We start from the raw sequence: 22630 nt of genomic DNA on the forward strand, positions 1-22630 counted from the left end.
GCTATGTTACTTTGCATAGAGATCTTCATTATGGTGAAAGTGCACTAATCACATTTTCTTTGGGTTATGTTTTATTTTGTGATGGTAATTTCATAGTGGTAATTAATAAAGTGACTTCTCTTTATGGTTTGCTAGAGGGTCAAATCCTGGAATGGAGCAACATAAGAGAGAGAGTAGCCTGAGAGTTTGTGTGAGCAGCCTGTGGCCTCCCTTTAGCCCATGTTTCCCAGTTAATCTCTTTGGTTAAATTAGAACCTCAGAGAGCTTTGTCAGTTAGAGCCCTGGCCCTAATCTCCCAGAGATTCAGATCCAGTGTGTCTGCAACAAGACCTGACAGTCAGTTCTTTGAAGAATCTCACTGGTGGTTGTGATGCTCATCTGAATTTGAGAACCACTGCTTTAGATGCCGTATTGACCATTTCTCTGTTAATTTCTACAGAAACCTCCTTCAAATCTCATAAATGGTCAAAATAGGCAATTCCTTTAACTTTAAGCCTAAATTTAGAAGACCTAATGGCACGGTGGTAGTCCATAGGAGGAAGATGAGGCAGTTTGCTTCTGTAAAGATTTACAGCCTTGGAAACCCAAAGGGGCAATTCAGCTGTGTCCTGTAGCACTGCTGTGAGTTCAAATTGACTTGAAAGCAGTGGGTTAAGTGTGAGATTAATGTTTATAATGAACTAAATATAAAGAGCAGTGAATGATATGCAATCTTTATTCCAGGGAGCAAATGTGAATGGCTTAGGCTTTAGACCATGCAGCTGTATATCCTGGGACTGGATGCTATTTCTGCCACCAGCTGGGCACCTGCATCCAGCCTGCTTCTGCTCTCCACACCACAGCCCTCGTTTTCCAAAGGAGAATGGTAACAGTCCTTGTAACAAGTCATACAAAACCGAGTCTAGAGCCTGGTATTTGAATGTTGTTGTTGGGTGCTGTTGAGTCCATTCCTATTCATAACCACCCTATAGGACAAGGTAGAAGTGCCTGAGAAGATTTCCTGGACTGTGATCTTAATGGGGATAGACCCCCAAGTTATTGCTGTCACAGAGCCAACCATTGGAGGGTCCAAGCCCACAAGCGTTTTATTAGCCATTGATTGTCGAACTATTGTGCCACGAGGTCTCATTTTAGTATTTGATTGTTGTTGTGTACTGCTGCGTCATACCCAGAGCTGACTCTCTGGTGGGTTTTCAGAAGCATTTAGTTGCACAGGAGGAGATTGCCCATCCTTCTCCCACAGAGCCACTGGTGGATTTGAGCTGCAGGCTTTCAGGATTGCAGTGCAGGTTCTTATTTGATTAGTGCATACTAAATGATAACCCATGTCACTAGTTTTTCCAACTCAAGGTTACATCTGTGAGCCTGCCTCCCTTTGGGGCCTAGATGTTTTCTTGTGGCAGCTGGTGGGAGTGAAGACTCTAGTTGGTCTGGACCATATATAAACCTAAGCATAGCCTGATATCTGTTCATTGGTGTTCTTGGACCAGTTGAATTAATCAGTTTAAAATGTTGTACAATTAAAGAACTTGACATTAAAATATCTTTTAAGGTATTTTAAAAAGGTGCTTTACAGCTAGTATAGACTTAAAATTATAAAATAGAATCAAAGATTACTTTGTGGGATGAGACTGTAAGCATTCTGAAGAAAGCAGGTCTTTGTTTTATTTTCTCTGTCTCATTGAAATTCTGTGTTTCCTCAGATACTAATATATGTTATTATAAAGTTGGGCTTTATAACAGCTTTTAAAAGGGTTGTGAGAAATGGCTTTCTAGTTAGTTTCCCCTCCCCCACTAACCCAGAGAGTTTAAAGAAACAAGCTGACTATTTAAGATGACTTATGATGTTTTATACAGAATATTTAGTTTACACAAAAGGAGATCTAATTCTACAACTAGACAATGCTTAAGACTCCCTCAAATAATAAGTAAGGAGTTCTTTTCCTGTGTATTATACCCATGAACATTAGGTCTTTTATGGCTCCTAGAAATGCTATGGAGCACAATAGAACTTTCTTAAAAGGGAGTTCTAGTGGCTTAGTGGGTAAGGAGTTGTGCTGTCATCCCAAAGGCAGGTAGTTCAGATCCACCAGGTGTTCTAAGGGAGAAAGATTTACAGCCTCTGAAAATCCACTGTGAGTCATTTCCAGTTTGACATCATGTAACGTAACACCACCGCCAACAACATAAGGTTTTACATTGGTTAGCAGTGGAACACTTAACCACTGTCCAACCAGGGCTGCTTAAAGAACTATACAAATAAAATGTTAATAGAATGCATCACATAACCAATATAATGTGCTGCTTATAAATACATACACTGGTTTTAGGTAAATTGATAAATATCTTCCCTCAGTTTCCCCTTTTGGAAAAGGCCTAATTATAGTACCCACAAAATCTGTTGTGAAGGTTAACTTCTTAAATTATGTCTAATTAAATGCATGCTGAAGTACATAGGACAGTGTCTGATGTGTAAACCCTTAAAGAAGTTGATAATGATGGTATTCATCACTAGATAATCTGAATAAAAAGAAAACTAGAGTAGAAATATTTTATTGTGCAACATTTTAATTTCTCCTTATTCTAAAGTTATCTCTATTACTCTCTGCTGTCCAGTCAGAACTGATTCATAGTTGAATCTACATTGGGTCTTAGGGAGGTTGTAAATTGAATGGAAAAGGATTGTCCATCTTTCTCCTGAGGGGCTGCCAGTAGATCCGAACCCCCAGAAGGGTGCTGCCTTTGGATTAGCAGCTGCTGCCTACACACTGTGCTACCAGAGCACCAGAACACTTTCACGTGAAACTAATTAGACCCAGCAATTATTTTCCAGATAGAACAAGAGAGTACTGCCCCATTCAAAATCAGGAAAAATGTGAAACCGTGTAGTGTCCTTTCTCCATACCTCTTTGGTCTGTATGCTGAGCAAATCATCCAAGCACTACATGAAGAAGAATGTGACGTTAGCATTGGAGGACAACTCATCAACCACTTGCATTATGCAGATGACACACCCTTGCTTGCTGAAAGCAAAAAGTACTTGAAACACTTGTTGCAGAAAATCGAAGACTACAGCCTGCAATGTGTATGATATCATACCATCAAAAAAACAAAAATCCTCACCACTGAACTAGTAGGCAGCATCATGATAGGCAGAGAAATGACTGAGATCCACAATTTCATTTTACTTGGATCCATGTTCAAAACCAATGGAAGAAATTAAAAGACGTGTTGCAATGGAAAAATTGGCTATGAAGGACCTCTTTACAAAGCTCGAGTGCAGTGATATCAGTTTAAAGACTAAGGTGTGCCTAATCCAAGCCATGGTATTTTCAGCTGCTTCCTTTGCTTCTGAAACTTGACAGTGAATAAGGATGACCACAGAAGAATCCATATCCTTGAGTGGTATGTTGATGAAGAGGACTGAATAGACTACCCAAAGAACAAATAATCTGTCTTAGAGTAAGAATAACCTGGTTGCAAGGATGATGAAATATTGTCTCACACACTGTGGGCATATTATCAGGAGAGGTCAGTCCTTGGCAAAAAAAAAATCATACTGGCAACAGTAAGACACCTGATAACAACAGAACTGTCAGACAAAATGAATGAAAAGTTATTTTTGGCCTAAGCCTCTGAGAATGAGAAGAAGAAATCATATTTCTTTAAGTCTTTGTTTGAAATCTCTAAAAATCTTAGTTTATCATCACTTATACTAAATGAAGGGGGGCAGACTCTACCAGGAAAGAAAATCTCAGCAGATGGGAAAGGAAATGTTAGAAGGATGGATGGAATTGAAGCACACAGGATGGAAGTGGGGAGAGTGCAGCAAATTTGAGACTAGTAATTATGAATAATTGAATGGAAAAATCTTCATGCTCTGTAAACTTTCAGATCACAATAAAGCATTAATTAAAACAAAGTCTTAATGATCAATTTATCCTTCTTTTTTTCCAGTTTACCTCTCTTGCCTTTGCACATCACTACCTTGTACTCCATGGAGTTATGGTACCTGCAGGCACACACTTACCATCCTGCTTTCAGTACCCAGAGGTGCCATTGGAACTCTTAGCTCATCCCATGAGCACTTTGTCAAAGAAACAGTTTGGTGTTTCCTCAAAAAGTTGAGCACAGAAACTCAGTATGACCCAACTATTCCACTACTAGGAATATACCCCAAGGAAATTAGAACTGAGACACAAACAGAGATTTGTACACCAATGTTCATAGCAGCGTTACTCACCATTGCAAGAACATGGAAATAGCCCATATGTCCCGCCAGAAGTGAATGGATTGAGAAATTTTGGTCCATTCACACAATGGAATACTATGCCACACTCAGGAGCAACAGTTTTGAAAAATACTACACAACTCGAGAGATGCTGGAGAGCATTATGCTGAGTGGGCTAACTCAGCCTCATAAGGACAAATACTGCATAAGACCACTATTGTAAAAATAAAAGGATAACTAGTAAAATATGTATAGGAAATCAAAGGAGAGAGGGGAGGGTCAAAACTATAGGATTGAACGGTTTGGTGGGTGGAGAGGGCCAGGGAATCAAATGAGAAGGATCCAGGTGAAAAGACAGGGTGATGATGGACAAGGTCCAATGGTGATTAATTTTATAAAACGTAATGCATGAGAATGATTGTATGAAACACAATGTGAATGAATAATGGTGTGTAATACAGTGTATATGAATTTTTTAAGAAAACCGATTTAAATAATGAGGATATGGGAGACAGGAGAGAGGTGCCATGAAGAAAAAAAAATAAGATATCCAAACAGGTTAAAACGTATTAAATTTCATAAAAAACCCATATTTGTCACATTCAAATAAATTTTTGGCAAAAGAAATAAATGCAGTCATCATAGTTGATTCATACTTTCTTCCTTCCTCATTCTTTAAATGGGAAAAAATGTTTTATTGTGCAAAGGGGCCAGTTTTTTAAATAAGTAGTGTTAATGAAAATTGGATTTGTGAATATACTTAAAAATAATAAGCAACATAATAAAAAACGTTTCATCTTTTTGTAGTAAACTTTCATGTCAGCTATTGTTACAGTGTTGCAGTTTTAAGATTTTAAGGAGTTTTATTAAAGCAAAGTACTGGCAATAGAGAATTTTAAAGAGATGTATTTAGTTAAAATTCCTTTAAGTATTAGTTTAAATGATACACTATAACCAGGCTTCTTATTTCTTTTTAGTCTGTAAGACTTGTATTGTTCAACACTTTGAAGATAGCAATGATTGCCCAAGATGTGGCAACCAAGTTCATGAGACAAATCCATTAGAAATGTTGAGGTAAGTAAATATATTTTGTAGTTCATACAACTTAAAGGCTATAGATTTTTAATTGATTTTCATTTTTATTCTTTGTTAGTCTTATTGTTGTTGTTATGTGCCGTCGAGTCGTTTGCGACTCACAGCGAACCTATGTACAACAGCCCTAAACCCTGCTCTATCCTGTGCCAGTCACACTGCCTCTGACACAGCCATCCCAATTGCCCCAGTCACTGAATCAATCCACCTCATAGAGGGTCTCCCCATTTTGTGCCGTCCCTCCACCCTGCCAAGCATGATGTCCCTCTCCAAGGACCTGTCCCTCCTTAAAATATGTCCAAAGTATGTCAGACGAAGCCCCAGAATCCTTGCCTCCAAGGAGTAGCCTAGTTTAACCCTCCTGAAGGGTGAATCTGTTTTCTTGGCAGTCCGTTGTACATTCAGTACTCTTCTCCAGCACCACAGCTCAAAGGCATTAGTCTTATTACATATTTAAAATTATCCTGGGCTCTTAGTTTTTATGATATAACATATTTCTTGGTACTTTAGCTCAGTGTTGCTGGCATGAATTTCATGTTAAAGCATTTTATCTGAGATAGTGTAATCTATAAACAGATGTTATTAGGTACTCTTGAGTTGGCTTCAACTCATTGTGACCTTAAGTGCAACATAAAGCACTGCTGCGTCCTGCATCACCTCACAGTCGTTGCTGTGTTTGAGCCTGTTTTTGCAGACACTGTGCCAGTCCAGCTCATGGAGAGCCTTCTCTTTCTTTCCCTAACACACCACTCTATCAATCTTGGTAAGACATTAACAATTTTTGCATAAAAAACATGTGAAACACTTCTGTTAATGTTGTTACTAGAGAATTTTAAATTATGAATTTCACTCTTATTTCTGTTGGAAATCACGAATGTGGATAGTAGAAGGAGAGTGGAGGTTTCTATAAAGGAATCATTCATTCGACAAATACTTACTGAATGCATTCCATCTTCAAGCACCATGTCAGTGTGTGTAAGAGTCAGTAATGAAAAAAAAACAAACAAACAAAAAAAAACAACCACAAAACACAACACCACCCAGTGAAATTTCTTTGCTCTTGTAAAGCTAATATTTTTGTACAAAGATATAATAATTATGTAGTAATATGTAGTTGCTGCTCATTGTCATCAAGTTGGAAATGATTCATAGCTGACTCTCCATTGGGTTTTCAAGTCTGTAAATCTCATGGGAGGATGGATCTCTCTCCCGCAATCCACTGGTGCCTTAGAATCACCAGAGTGCATGGCCTTTGGGTTATCAGTTCAATTCTCCATGGGCGAGGCCACCAGAGCTTCCTATATAGTATGTTAGAAAGTGAAAACAGCAAAGGGGAGAAAGTACTGAAGGCTGAGGGACTGGAGTGTGGAGGTAGGGACAGATAGTGATGTTAAGTAAGATGATGAGAGAGGCCACTTTGAGAAGGTGAAGTTTGACAAAGACATCATGGGTATGAAGTCATTAACCATGTGTCCACATGGAGAAGCATGCATATTCTGGGTAAATGGAGCAGCCCGTTCAGCAAAGTGCTCCTCAGACATGTTTAAGGAACAGTGAGGAGACCAGTGCTGAGAAGCGGCAGTAAGGTAGGGAGCAAGTAATGGACAATGAGAACAGGAAGATAAAGGGGGAGATAATCAAGGACCTCATAAGTCACTTTTTCTTTTACTCCAAGTGAAATTGATGGCAATTGCAATGTTTGGATTAAAGACTTGGACGTCATTTTGAGAGGATTGTTCTGGCAACTGTGGTTAGAGTACACTGCATTGAGCAGGACAGGTAGAGGCAGGGAGAACAGCCAGAAGGCAGTTTCAGCATTCCAGGGTAAGAGATGGTAGCAGTAGAAGGGACTAGGAGTCGTCATAGTCTGCATATATTTTTAAAGAGGTGGTTGTTGTGTACTGAAGAGTTGGAACTGATCCATAGCTGACCCTCTGGTGGGTTTTCAGAGGCAGTTAATAGCACAAGAGGACATTGCCAATCCTCCCACACAGCAGCTGGTGGCCTTGAACTGCATGCCTCTGGAATTGCAGCACAGGTTCTTGCCAATTTACTGATTGATTGGATGACAGGTTTAAGACAAAGAAAAAAGGTTGGGATGTGTTGATTATTAGATGTCTATTAGACAATTCTAATACAAGACTAGTTAAAAGGCAATTCTAATAGCGTTTAAAAGGGAGTATGTCAGGGTTGTATTCCCTCTCCATATCTATTCAGTATGTATGCCAAGCAGATTATCCAAGAAGCTGTACTCTGTGAGGAGTGTGCCATCAGGTTTAGAGTGAGACTCATCAATAACACCTGCATTATGTGGATGACACAACCTTGCTTGCTGAAAGTGAGGAGGACTTGTTGCAAAGGATTGAAGAATACAGCCTTCAATGTATGGATTATATGTCAGGGTCAAGAAAACAAAGATTCTTGCCACTGGACTGAGAGGCAACATCATGACAGAGAAAAGACTGCAACTGTCAAGAGCTTCATCTTGCTTGGATCCACAATTAACACCCTTGGTACCAGCAACCAGGAAATAAGAAGACATACTGCATTAGAAAAGCCTACAGTCAGAGACCTCTCCAAATTATTGAGGAGTAATGATGTCAGTTTGAGGACTTAGGTGTGTCTGATTAGGCCATGATCTTTCCAGTCACTTGCTATGCATCTGAGTGCTGGATATAAGGATGATAGAAGAACTGATGCCTTTGACCTTGTGGTGTTAGAGAAGAACTCTGAACTCATGGAATACCAAAATAACAAACAACTATGTTTTGGAGAGGGTGCAGCCAGAGTGCTCTTTGGAGGCTTGGATGAGGAAGCTCCACCTCACATAATTCAGGCATTTTGCTAGGAGGGCTTATTTCTTGGAGAGGGGCATGATTCTTGGAAAGATGGAGACTGGTGAAGGAGAGGAAGATCCTCAAGCAGGTGGATTGACGCAGTGAATGCTGCAGTGTGCTCTAATGTGTAAGGAAGTGTGAGGGTGGCACAGGATAGGACAGAGTTCATATCTGTTATTCACAGGGTCACTATGGGTCATACGCGAGTTGATGGCGCTTAATAACAACATTAGACAGTTCAGGGATGAGAGAAAGTGATCTGTGGGTGAGTGAACAAGTCTTGGCTTCAAGAGGAGAGATCTTGACTGGCGATAATAATTTTGTGATCATTAGCATATATTGTTATTGCTGTTGAGTGGGTTCTAAGGCATGGCCTCCTGATCAACAACAGAACTAAATGTTGCCCAATCCTGCACGACCTTCACAGTCATCAGTGCATTCACATCCACAGTTGCAGCCATTAGTTACTGTCTCACCCGAGAAAAGAAGTTAAACAACGTATTGCAGTTGAGTCAGATCTGACTCATAGCTGACCCTCCGGCAAGTTTTCCAGGACTGTGAATCACGGAGGAGGAGATGGCCTGTCTTTCGCCCACAGAGCCAGCAGTGGACTCAGACTGGCAGACATGGTCAGCCTGTCTCCCTGCAGGCTACACCACTCGACCTCTGTATTTTTAGTGCCTTCCAACCTAAAAGTTCCTTTACCATGACTAGACTGGACAGTGTTCTCTTGTGATCCATAGCCTTTTTACTGGTAATTTTTTGTTTTGTTTGTTTGTTTGTTTCATTCCCCACCTACCCCCCCACTGGTAGTTTCCAGAAGGAGATTGCCTGGTCTGGATGTACCACTGAAATCTTTTCATCATGGAAGAGACCCTGTTAGTATTTGAAATACCAGGGGCATTAACTTCTAACATCACAGACACACACAGCATCGCAGTATGATGTACAGACAGGCGGGTAGCTTTAGCGTTCACACAAATGCACACTCACTGCTGCCCAGCCATTTGCCACTTGCAGTGATCCTTTGTCTGGTTTTTGAGGCTTTCTTTGAAACAAGAGGAGACAGCACTCTTCCTCAGTGCTACTGGTAGATTCAGACCACCAGAGAAGCACAGCCTTTGCGTTTAGCCATGCAACTCACTACACATGGTGCCACCAGAGCCCCAGTATTTAAGGCTGTGAGTCAGGATGAGATCACTATGGAAGTGAGTTCAGAGAGAGAAGATAACCAAAGATAGAGTCCTGGAGTGGCTCAACACTAAGAAGTCAGGGAACAAGAAATAGCAAAGGAAAATGAGAAGATGAAACCATAGAGGTAGGAGAAAAATACAGCAGAATGTGGCATTCTGGAAGCCAAGTGCAAGAGGTATATCAAGTAAGAGAGAAGTGTTCAGCCATGTCGGATGTTGTTCCTGGGTTAGGGAAGCAGACAGCTGAGGTTTGATGGTTGGAATTAGCAACACAGAAGTGAGGGAGCCTGACAAGGGAGAGCACTTTGAGCAGCCCTGTCAGGCAAAACCAAATATGATTGTTTCAAGAGAGAAAAGAAAGTAAAAGAATTAGAAACAGTGAGTCCAGACAAACTCTCTCTAGGAATTTTGCAACAAAAGGAAGCAAAGAAATGGGACAGTGTAGAAAATGGACAGTGTACCTGTCAGGAAAGGTGGACAAGAAGGTTGTTTTGATTTGATAGAGAAGAAATGGTGTGTTTGAAGGAAATAACCCTATGAGGGGAAAAAAGTTAATAAGGTAGGAGAGGACTAGGGAAGGGCTTGCTGGAGCAATGTTCTTGAGGCGAGAGGGAATGGAGTCTGATCGTCCTTAAGAAGAGCGATTGGTTTTGTAGAGGAGCTTCTGTAGTGGTAGTCAGGAAAGCGGAAGTAAACGCGCATGCAGGATGGGGAGGTAGGCAGAGTCAGGGTAGGGATGAGAAGGGGATAACTATGGGACTTGGTGAATAAATGTGTAAATTGAGAGAGAAATCAAAGTGTTTGAACCTATTTGGGAGTGCTTTGGTACCATTTTTTTTAAAGTGAACTGAAAAGGCCATTTAATATTTTGTGGAAAGAAGCTAGATGAGGTAAAATTGACATAGATGAATTAAAGGAGGGAGGTATTTGAGATGTTCTAATGTTAGAAATAAGAACCTTACATCCAGCAGAGAGATGCAATATGGGTCTGCACCCAGGTTATCTGTTTATATGCTAAAGTCATAGACATGGATGAAAGGAAGAAAGTGTGTAAAAAAATATCAAAGGGAAACATTAGAGAATATACTTATTTTGAGATGATTGATTGGTAAAGATTATTCAAGAGTGAAGAAAGTGCATACGGAAAAAGAAAGAAATCAGGATTGGAAAGGAACATTTCAAGGAAGCAATGTTGGATAAAAATTGTTAAACTATTGCAAAGCAATATAGAAGAAAAATAATTAGTAAAACTATTTTTTCTTTTTAATTTTTTAGAAGTACTAAGTTATAAATGACTTTGAGAGTTCAGTAGAGTAATAGAAACAAAATAATGTTAAAGAGGCTTTCAGGACAGCTTGATGTGACCGCGGGTTAAATAAAGGGCTAAGGGGTGTTCTTTTCAGTGTGAGAAAACTGTGTGTGTGTGTGTGTGTGTGTGTAACCAGAGAATGTAATCAAAGGTGTGAAAGAGTAGCCTCTATTACAGCAGAAAAAGAAAAATACTTACATGTTTTCCTAGGAAATAGAATGCATTTGCATTGGTCTAAATTTCTTAGAAAGGAATGGAGATTGTTTTCATTTTAAAAGGGAGCCAGAGTTGTGATAGCAATTTTTCTTTTGCCTTTTTAAGGAGTTTTGAAAGATCTATCAGTTAGTGTTGTGTAACAGACTATAGGTAGTCCCCAATTTAGAACAGGTTTCCATTCCAACAGCCCTATCCCAAGGGGTTCCTGATGAATACCTCTTTATTTGGCCATCATCAACATCATCATTACCTTGTAAATCTGAGATTTATTTCATTTTGGGGTCTGGAAATAATATAACTAAATACCTGTGCATGAACACCTGAGAATGATAACAATAGCAAATTATACAATGCAAAATTATATGTAGTATACAGAAGGAGAGTGGATGCTTTTGAGCTGTGGTGCTGGAGAAGGGTACTGAATGTACCATGGACTGCCAGGAAAACAAACAGATTCATCTTGGAGAGGATTAAACCAAGCTACTCCTTGGAGGCAAGGATTCTGGGGCTTCGTCTGACATACTTTAGACATGTTGCCAGGAGGGACGGGTCCTTGGAGAGGGACATCATGCTTGGGAGGGTGGAGGGACGGCGCAGGAGGGGAAGACCCTCTATGAGATGGATTAATTCAGTGACTGGGGTAATCGGGATGGGTGTGTCAGAGGCAGTGCGGTTGGCGCAGGTTAGAGCAGGTTTTAGGGCTGTTGTGCATAGGGTCGCTTTGAGTCGCAAACGACTCGACGGCACATAACAACAACAACAACATATATTACTACTGAGAATGTCAAAACAAAACTGATATGTGACGTATAACGCAAATGTGTTTTGAGTCAGGAACCACCTGTACTCCTAAATAAAATGCTTAAAGCAATACTGTTATATGCTGTTGAGTTGGAACCAACGTGCATGGGATGAGATTGCTCATCTTTCGCTTCCCCACCCCCACCCCAGGAACAGCTAGCTGGTGGATTTGATTTGCATGCCTTTGAGTTGGCAGTGCATTTCCTTACCATTAAGTCACTAGAGCTCCCTTAAAGTAATTACAATGTATTATTCCTCACAAGTCTGTTGGTCAGCTAAATGGTTCTTCTGGTCTTAGCTGGGCTCATTCATGTGACTAATTAGCCACTGCACACAGGTAGGGTGCTCAGATGGTCTAGTAGAGTTAGGGTTATGGGGTAGGGGAGAAGGGAGACAAGGAGGGAGGGCAAGTACATACATGCACAGAATGTGTGGTGCTTCTTGCAAGCACACTGGCATTCCTTACATACTCTTTTGGCCCAAACCAGTCTCAAGGCTAATTTTTGGAACTTTACATATTAATTGATGGATTTCAAAGTCATATTGCGAATGGTGTGATTCTAGGGAGAAGAAGAATCTGGGACCTCAGTCGAGAATTTGGATATATAGGGAGAGGCAGGGATTGGGCAATCACCGACCCCTTGTGTGTGGTAGGCTAGAAACAGGTGTGCTCCACAAGTGGAGGAGATTGATCTGGTAAACATGGCAAAATTGTGTCTATCTTGTATTTTGCAATGGACCGCCAAAAAAACCACTAAGTCTGTCTTGGAGAGAGTGAAATCAAGTTTCTCCTTGGAAGCTAGGATTTGAAGCTCTGTCTCACACCCTTTGGGCACATGGTCAGGAGGGACCAGGCCTTGAAGAAGGACATCATGCTCAGAAGGTTGGAGGAAGACTCCAGATGAGATGGATTGATACAGTAACTGGGCAGTAGGGGTTGGTGTGTCAGAGTCAGTGAGACTGGCTCAGGACAGGGCAGGCTTCGGAGCTGCTGTACATAGGGCCGCAGGCAACTCAATAGCACGGACCAACAACAACATGAGATATCAATTTCAGTCTATGTACATATTGAATCTTGATGCCTTCATTGCTGGTATATCCCTTTTTTCTTCTTTGAAAGGTTGGATAATACATTAGAAGAAATTATATTTAAGCTGGTTCCTGGACTACGAGAACGTAAGTTGTTGTTTAGCTTTTTTTATTTTTTATGAAATGAGCATTTCTTTTAAGGATTTCATGATTGCTTTCTGATTTCTTTTTTCTTTTAAATTAGAAGAACTTGAGCGTGAATCCGAATTTTGGAAGAAAAATAAGCCTCAAGAAAATGGACAAGGTGACTTTTTCTTCATCTTTTTCTCACAGCAAAAATTCATCTACTCATGTCTCTCAGCTTTTTGTAACTTTAGTGAACTAACATCTCTCCCAAAGCTTAAAGTTCTCCTGCAGTAAATTCCTCTATTCCTTTATTTACATGATGAACTCCCCCCCACACACACACTTCCTGTAGTTGTATACAGTGGAGTTGTAACTGACTCATAGTGGACACATCATCAAGTTTTCAGAGTCAATAAATTGCATGAGAGGAGACTGTCCATCTTTCTCCCACAGAGCAGCTGGTGGATTTGAACTACATGTCTTTGGGTTTGCAGCACAAGGTTTGGTAGCACAGTAGTTAAATCCTCAGTTGCTAACTAGAAGGTTAGTGGTTTGAACCCACTCAGCAGATCTGGGAGAAAGACCTGTGAGTCTAGTAGTCTCATAAAGATCAGCTTATCAAAAACTCTACGGGACAGTCCTCTGTCACATGGAGTCTGTCTAAGTCAAAACCACCTTGACACAAACTAAAAACATGTAGACCTGGAATCACTCCAGCTGAAGGTACTTGGAAATAGGGACCATTGGACTTTGGACAGGAAAAAAGGAGCTAAAACAGAAAACCAACCAAGTGGCTTTAACAGTGTTTCTTGGAGAACTTAAAGCAGCACATGTAAAACAAAAGAAAAGAAGCCCTTTTATTTTTTTGCTTGTAGCTAAACACAGAAGAGTATCTGTTTATTTGATGTCTTTGTCTTATATATTTGCTTTAACAGGAGAGGGAACCGAGAAGTGGCTGACAGCTAGATCAGGGAATTTTGCTGTGCTCTGATACTATGAAATGGCTTATTCACAGATTGCACACCAAGCTTAGATTTTCTGGAAACTTAAAAAAAAATATGCTTAGAATTTCTTCACCATCTTTTCTAAGTACCCAAATTAATTCTTCTCTTGCATTCCAGGAAAGTCAAGAATGTTTAATAATTTAGGCAGTGGCATGGCAGACATTATAATCATGAAAGAGAGTTAGTATGCTTATTATCTACAAAAAGGGAAAAATAGAATATATCTAAAATTATAAGGCAGTAGTAGCCTCCTTCTTATTGTTATTTTATTATGATATTTAAGCCAAGATGGCATTTAGTGCCACTGAAATTTTTCAATAGTTGTCATTTATGTATCATTAAAGTTGATGAGAAAATGCTGTCTTTATTTTCTCATCTCCTAAAGGAGTATTCTAGTTTTCAATTCAAGGCTGAGTCCTATAGCAGATTTGAGAACAGTTTTGAATGATTGCAGTCGGATAGCCTTTTTGTAACAAGGTGGCCAAGAGGCTAAATCTGACTAAAAAAATTAAACAAAAAATGGTCTTGCCCAGGTGCGTATTGCAGTTATGGTGTGTGTACCATTGATATTACTGATTCGGAACTAACTCATAGCTGACCTGCTAGTGGGCTTTCAGAGGCGGTACATTGCTTGAGAGATCGCTTGTCTTAGTCTCAAAGAGCAGCTGGTGGATTTGAACCTCATGCTTTTGTCTTGGCAGTACTACTCCATACCATCAGAGCTCCTAGCCTGTGAACCCAGGTGTTCTATAAATTGCCTTGTAAGGTCTAAAAACAGCTTTGTGAATATTATCTAAGCTATTTTGGCAGTGTAGTATTTTATATTTGATCTGTAGTTCAGTGGAAAGTTTGGATCTTTACCTGCAGCTCCTATGTGTGTTCCATGTGATTATGTAAAAAGAAAGAGAACCTACCTATGATACAACTTTTGCTATAATTGTCAAAAAAGGAAGTTGACAACACACCCCCCCACCCCCACCTTGGCCTTTCTACTTATTCATTAGCATGGCTAGATGATTTCTCCAAGTTTCAACCTGGAAATACTTCATCTTGGAAATTTTCTCTGAATCTATGCTTGACCCTGAAGTTAGAAGTTATTTCCCTTTCTTAAATTTGCCTACAAGGTTAATTTTACCTTTGTCATCAAAGTCCTTATCACACTGTTGAGTTTATCTGGTTTGATCCTTGCCTATATCTATTCCTGTACTTTGACCACTGCAAGGGTTTGAGCAGGTGAGTAATAGCACTGTCGTTAGGACAGACCCTCAGAGTCTACCACAATGCATGCCTAGTATATAGTCTAAGGCATTCGGAAAATAAATGCAGTGCATTGTATATAGGCTTCAGATATTTAACAGATTAAATGCATGTAAAATTTGTCCTTCGAGTTTCTTTAATTGGAATTTCTTAACATGTTACATAACTGTCACTGTCATTGAGTTTGTTCCCCTCTCTTACATTTCTGAACTTAATGAACTCAGTGACCCTCCACTGGGTTTCTGAAGCTGTGAATCAATCATAACTGGAGGAGACTGTGCATCTTTCTCCTGCAAAACCACTGGTGAATACAAATCTGGACCAGAGACTTTGGTTTAGCAGTGAAATTCACTCCAGAATATGGTACCAGAGCTCCCACTGTGTTATTTATACACACACACACACACACACACACACACACACACACACATACACACACACACACAGAAAGAGAGAGAGCTAATTCATTCTATTCATTTTACCAGCTGATTTTTTAATATCTAATAGCTTTTAGAATTTAAAATATTTTAGTTTGAAAGAGAGATCAAATAGTTGTTAATTTGAAGGGGTTGAGAATTAGAATATAGAGTTGGACAGTGACTAGGGAGGTTAAGAGGAGAATTGATGCCTTTGAGCTGTGGTGCTGGAGAAGAGTATTGCATGTACCATGGATTGCTAAGTACACAAACAGGTTCATCCTAGAGAGGGTTAAACTGGGCTGCTCCTTGGAGGCAAGGATTCTGGGACTTCATCTGACATACTTTGGACATGTTGTAAGGAGGGACTGGTCTTTGGAGAGGGACAGCGTGGTTGGGAGGGTAGAGGGACGGCACAAGAGGGGAAGACCCTCTATGAGGTGGATTGATTCAGTGACTGGGGTAATCGGGGTGAGTGTGTCAGAAATGATGTGATTGGCACAGGACAGAGCAGGGTTTAGGGATGTTGTACATAGGGTCACTATGAATCACAAGTGACTCAACGGCACATAACAACTACCACAATATTTTAAAAAATGCTCTAATTATTCATTATGTCACAGTATCGTTTTTGTCACCAATTATAGCTACCTTGACCTTTTTAATAAATGGTCCAGTGAAACTAGAAATTATAGTTGTTTTATATGGAGGCAATGCTAATAATTGGTTGATGTTTTTTATAGAATAATTCTAATTATTTATAGAATTGATTGTTACCCTAGAACTTGCATTTAAAGCCCTAGAGCTTCTGATTCTGAAAAAAGAGAGAAAACTGAAGAAAAAAAAAACAAAACAACAAAACAACCCACACCCACAACTTACTGCTGTCAAGTCAGAACTAACACATAATTGACTCACTAGTGAGTTTTTCAGAAGCTGCAAATCACACAGCAAGAGATTGCCTATCTTTCTCTTATGGAGCAGCTGGTGGATTTGAACTACCTGCATTTGGGTTGTCAGTTCAACTCTTTATCCACTAGGCCACCAGAGAGACTCTGTATTAGGAGGCTAGCCAAAGGGGAATACCAGCAGCAGTGTAGGCTGCCATTACAGAATTCCTGACTGTACCCACCCACCAAACATTGAATATATGAAGAGAAACAAAGGGTGAGAGAGGACAATAACTTGTAGACAATCCATAATGAAAACATTTTGAAATGTCTTATGCAGTGCTAGTTATCATCTCGTCAGTGTGGAAACTTCAGGGTTCTGTCTCATCCTGTCAGTGCAGACATCCATTTGTCTTAATAATGGTCATTAAATGTTCTCTTGCCTGCTTTCAAACCTGTTCTGCAAGTGTCAGGCGTTCTTATCATAGATAAGTTTTCAATAAATCATTAACATGGGGTAATTACTGGGAAGTATAGCATAGCTACTGTACATAGACAAAATGGCTTTAGTATTGCTAACTACTGGCTACTACTTTTATTATATTTTAAAAGTACTGAAAGTTTTATTCTTAAAAAATGGTTTTTATTGTTGTTGTTGTTGTTGTTGTGTGCCGTTGAGTAGCTTGCAACTCATAGCGGCCCTATGTACAACAGCCCTATAAACCCTGCTCTATACTGTGCCAATCGCACTGTCTCTGATACACCCATCTCGATTACACCAGTCACTGAATCAATCCACCTCATAGAGGGCCTTCCCCTCCTGCGCTGTCCCTCCACCCTCCCAAGCATGATGTCCCTCTCCAAGGACCGGTCCCTCCTTACAACATGTCCAAAGTATGTCAGACGAAGCCCCAGAATCCTTGAATCTGTTTGTTTTCTTGGCAGTCCATGGTATATTCAATACTCTTCTCCAACACCAAAGCTCAAAGGCATCAGTTCTCCAACTATCCTCCCTAGTCATTGTCCAACTCTCTGCATAACAAGTGATTGCAAAGACCATAGCCTGTATCGGACGCACCTTAGTCTCCAGAGTGACATCATTGCTCTTTAGTGCCCTGGAGAGGTCCCTAACAGCAGACTTTCCCATCAAGATACGTTTTTTTATTTCCTGGCTGCTAGTCCCAAGAGTGTTGACCGTGGAGCCAAGCAAACTAAAGTTGTTAACAATCTCAATCTCTTCACCATCCATCTTGATGCTGCCATTTGGTCCAGTGGTGAGAGTCTTTGTCTTCTTGGCATTGAGCCTCAGTCCATACTGAAGGCTGCAGTCCTTTGACTCTCTGCAGCAAGTGCATCAGGTCCTCCTCAATTTCAGCAAGCAGGGTTGTGTCATCTGCATAACGCGTATTGTTAATAGATCTTCCAACAGTCCTGATGCCATACTTCTCATCAAGCCCAGCCTCCTGGATAATCTGTTCTGCATACAGATTGAAAAGGTATGGAGACAGGACACATCCCTGGCATACGCCCTTCCCTATTTTGAACCATGCAGCGTTTCCCTGCTCTGTTGAGTTTTGTTTGATATTTGATGTTTTGTGGCTTAACTTAAAAATTTATTATATCTAACTTAGTTTTGTTTAAATTGCATAGATGATACTTCAAAGGTTGAAAAACCGAAAGAAGATGAAGAAGGTGATGAAAATCAAGATGATAAAGACTATCACCGAAGTGACCCACAGATTGCTATATGTCTAGATTGTTTACGTAATAATGGACAGTCGGGGGACAATGTAGTGAAGGTGAGTGGTCACGTACAGTTGTGTATTTTATGATAGTTTTATATTGAATCCTAACTAATTTGTTGATGAAATTTCCTGGTGGTTGTGTCTCTTCAAAGTGTTTTCATAATCGAATATAATTGAGTTATGGTGCCATTTCTGACACTCCAGAGCTATCAGCATTCAACTTTATACCTGCTAAGTACCACTTGTTTTTGTGCACCATCGAGTTGGGACCTACTCATAGCTGACCCTCCAGCAGATTTTCAGAGGCAGTAAATCACAGGGGAGTTGACTACCCATCTTTCTCCCACGGAGCAGCTGGTGGGTCCAAACTGTCCTGGACCCTGCCGTGTCCTGTCCCATTTTCATCTTCTCTGACATGAGAGCCCATTGCTGAAGTCTATGATCCATCTTGTTGGGGGTTTTCCTCAGCTTTACTCACCATCTATCTTTCCAAGCATGATGTCCTTTTCCAAGGAATAGTCTCAACTAACTACATGTCCAAAGTAATGAAAGACAAAGCTTTGTCATCCTAACCTCAAAGGAGCATTCTGGCCCTACCTGTTTTTTAATAACTGATACAAGGAAATGATCCTGAGCCAATGTCACCACCTAGTGGCTGATACTTAGACTTACACCACTAATTCCCCTTCCAACTCCTTTTTATGCCTTTCTGGGAGTTGGTAGGCATTCTTTCTCCATTTCTTCTCATATTCTTCAGTGTCTTTTTTAATTTTTGTGGACCATATAATCTCTATTGAAACTATATTCAATTCTCTTAAATGCTCTGTTGTCCATTCATTAGGAAGGAGAGAAAAACCAACACACATAAGGTTTTATATTTTTACATTCAATCAGTAGCTGTAAAGCTCATGAGAATCTGTTTGGATTTGATTCTCCCAACCCAAGGTCAGTACAGTGCCTCTTCTCATGTCTGGAAGGGAGCTCTGGCAGTGCTGTCCACAGGGACTTGTGCTGCAACCCAAAGGCTGCACCTCTGCTGTTTGAATCCACCAGCAGCTGCCTGTCTCATCCCGTAGTACTTTCAGCCTTAGAAACCCAGCCGAGGGTCAGCTGTGCATCGGAACTAACTCATGGGCAGTATGAGTTGCTGCTGGCTTCTTTTGGTTTTTGTTGTTGTTTGTGGTATGTTTTATTGTTTGTTGTTTTTATTTTAGTTTCTGGAGCATATGTGGTACAGTTCGCCTGTCTTTATTGTATTGTAGGACTCTCGTCCCTTTTGAAATTACTGTGCATTTAAAAACATTATTTAGGAACTATGAGATAATGATTTATAAAATCATAAAAAAAGATAAAATCATTATCTAATGATGATATTTTATAAATTATTTTCTAAATCATCATATCATAGAGATCTTTCCTTCATGATGCTTTCAGAACTGATATTATAGTCATCATGGTTTCAGAAGTGACATAGTAAAAAGATATTTTATGTGCTTTTTATGACATTTATTTTGTCTTGAACTTACAATGTATTTTCTACCAAAAAAGTTTAGAAGGTATACTTTTTTGTATGTTTGCCAAAACTCTCTCAATACACATGACAATACATTCTTGAAGAATTTCATGCAGATTACTAAGAATTCGAAACATATTTACCCACAACCACTGAGGAGCTGCAAATGGAAATCTTTTGAGAATGTATTTTCAAATTACCTAAAGTGACGACATAAAGTATATCTATCGTTTCATAAAAGTAAACAAAGTAGTATTTTAATTATTATCTTGTTACTATTGTTGTTGTTGTAGTTGTTGTTGTTGTTATTATGTGTGTACCGTCAAATCGGATCTGACTGGTACAGGAAGAGATTGTTCCTCCTTCTCCAGCAGAGCATCTGGTGGATTTGAACTGCTCACCTCTGGGATTGCAGTGCAGCTTCTTGCCACTAGGCCACCAGAGCTTGCTAATTATTATCTTTATTTAACTTTAGGGCTTAATGAAGAAATTCATCCGATGTTCTACACGTGTTACTGTGGGAACCATTAAAAAATTTCTAAGTTTAAAACTAAAACTTCCAAGTTCTTATGAGGTAAGTTAAATAATATCTGACCTTAATAATTATGATCGTAAGTAAAATTCTATTGACAAAAAAATACTAATTAAAAATACATTTAAGTTAATTTTGTAGAAATATACAAATTAAAAATCTAATATTTCAGAATATTCTGTTGACTTTCTGTGTAATTCTAATGTAGTATTTCCTGATGAAAACATATTAATAATGCTTATATGGTCTACAATTGGAGGAAATATTAAAGGACTTAACCTTAAGTATTCCCAAAATAAATAGGCTAGCTAAACGGGTTGGAATTTTAGAATACCAGCATATTTTAGAATGTAGTCATTTTTTCAAATCTGAGACTTGAGTTCCATTATTACCAGTGTTTATATTTTTAAAAATTACAGTGTAAAATAATCCCTTTCATCAAAACTAACTAACTAACCATCATTGAATTGTAATAGGCTCATACCTGGCCCTCCAGCGGCTTTTTCAGAGGCCGTAAATCACACAGGAAGCGATTGCCCATCTTTCTCAAGCAGCTGGTTGAGAAACCACCTGCATTTTGTTTGACAGTACAATTCTATACCCACTAGGTCACCAGAGCTCTTGATTGTCAAATAGAACTTCATAAATCCTATAGTTCCATAATATGCAAAAGTAGTAGTATTTCACATTTGCTAAAATTGATATTTGGCATCTGTATAAATTCATTTTACCGGTCAATTTACAGCAGATATTAATTTCCTTGATGCTAATGACAGCACAGCTTATAACATGTTAAAGGTCTAGAGAATATTTATGATCCTAAGAGCATGCCGATAATATGGTCCAGGAATATAGCTACTGTTTCCCAAATGGTGCCCAAATAACAATCTTGCGACCTCTTAGCATTCTTCTTTGGGTTTTAATAATAGCGTTTAGAAAACTTTAAAAGGCCAGTTTATAAAGTTTTCTATATAAGCTATCAATGGCAGCATTTCTTTTCTGATTATCTGTAGTTATTATTGCCATGAGGAGAAATAACTGAAGAGAAATAAAATGTGATAAGATTTGACCACAAATATTAATAAACATTAGATTTCCTGATATCTCAGGAAACATCTAATTCTAAACTTACTTTAAATTTTTCTCAGATTAGTTAATTAGTATGTGTGTTAAAAGTTTGTTGTTTTATTTCATTTTGGACCTCCAGATATAAAACAAATATTTTTAGAAATACAAACTTTTTTATCTGTCTTATTGTGGTAAGAATATATGTTTTAAGCCCCCCATGTTTGCCAATAGTTTCAGTATGTATAGCTCATTAAAGTTGACTGTGTTCATCAGTTAGTGCAACCATTGTCGTTGCAGCCATAATTACCACTATCTTTTTCCAAATTATTCCACCACTATTAATAAAAACTCCCTTTCCACCCTCCCTCCCACTCCTGGTAACCACTAGTAAGTTTAATGTCTGTACCGTACCTCTGCCTCTTTCATATATGTAAGATCATACCATATTTATCTTGTTGTGATTGTGACTTAATTTCACTCAGCATAATGTCTCCTGGGTTTGTCTATAATATTGTAACATCAGAACATCATTTCTCTTTCTGACTGAGTAGTATTCCACTGTTTGTGTGTAGCCCATTTGCATATCCTGAGTTCTTTAGATGAACATTTAGATTGTTTCCGCCTTTTAGCTTCTGTGAATAGTGCTGCAGTCAGTGACACTGGTGTTCACGTGGAGTTTTGTAATAGGGGGAAATGTGAAAACCAAATCAAAGCAGTATGTACTTAGTAAAAATAAAGATCATAACATTTTGTAGATTTAACTGCAGTGGAAAGTAGAAAATGAAATTGACTTGGGCTCTTAGGCTCTTTCTGAAATATACCATGTGCACTTTTATTTGTTATTGTTGAATCCAACTTTATAGGAAGTTGGTAGAGTTTAAAAATCTATTCTTCTGTTAAGCTTTCTTGTACATATAGTCTTCCTGTACAAAAGCATGGAAAGAGAAGAGATTGCTGCTTGCTGCTATGCTTATGTTATGCTTTATACAACCAGAAAGAAAAAGATTCAGTCCCCTGGCAGTTCCTGATCTATCCCAATGCTGAACTTGTTCTGTAATTTTCAGGAATATATGTCGGCCCTCTTGATATGCCTAAAATGTAGGAAACAATTTCATTAAATATCTAATAACTAACTTAGTGTAACAGTGCTGCTTTTTGTCATGATAAGCGCAGTGTACCTGGTTAGTAGTGGCATCCTAAGTTAAGTCCCTTGACTTCTTTGCTTATGAATTTTTTTGTAGTCACAGTAAGAAAATGACATTATCTTCTTTTATCCTTTGAAAGTTAGTAAAGTGATAACTGAAAAATATTTTGATGTCCGTGAGAGTCACCATAAAGCATCAAAAAAATTAATTTCTTTCCAGTACAATT

At 39.1% G+C, this 22630-nt stretch overlaps 1 protein-coding gene across 1 annotated transcript in view; it reads left to right on the forward strand.

The window, feature by feature from the left end:
* The window catches only part of PCGF5 (polycomb group ring finger 5), a 59125-nt gene that overhangs the window by 17428 nt on the left and 19067 nt on the right, over positions 1-22630 (forward strand). Inside the window, exons 2-6 of the mRNA XM_006880330.1 lie at positions 5209-5305; positions 12800-12855; positions 12953-13012; positions 18052-18200; positions 20135-20233. Coding sequence (XP_006880392.1) covers positions 5209-5305; positions 12800-12855; positions 12953-13012; positions 18052-18200; positions 20135-20233 — 461 coding nt within the window. The remainder of the gene's footprint in view (positions 1-5208; positions 5306-12799; positions 12856-12952; positions 13013-18051; positions 18201-20134; positions 20234-22630) is intronic.

The sequence above is a fragment of the Elephantulus edwardii genome, unplaced genomic scaffold, assembly GCF_000299155.1.
Source record: "Elephantulus edwardii isolate Elephantulus edwardi_28Jun2011 unplaced genomic scaffold, EleEdw1.0 scaffold00007, whole genome shotgun sequence".
NCBI classification, from domain to species: Eukaryota; Metazoa; Chordata; class Mammalia; order Macroscelidea; family Macroscelididae; genus Elephantulus; species Elephantulus edwardii.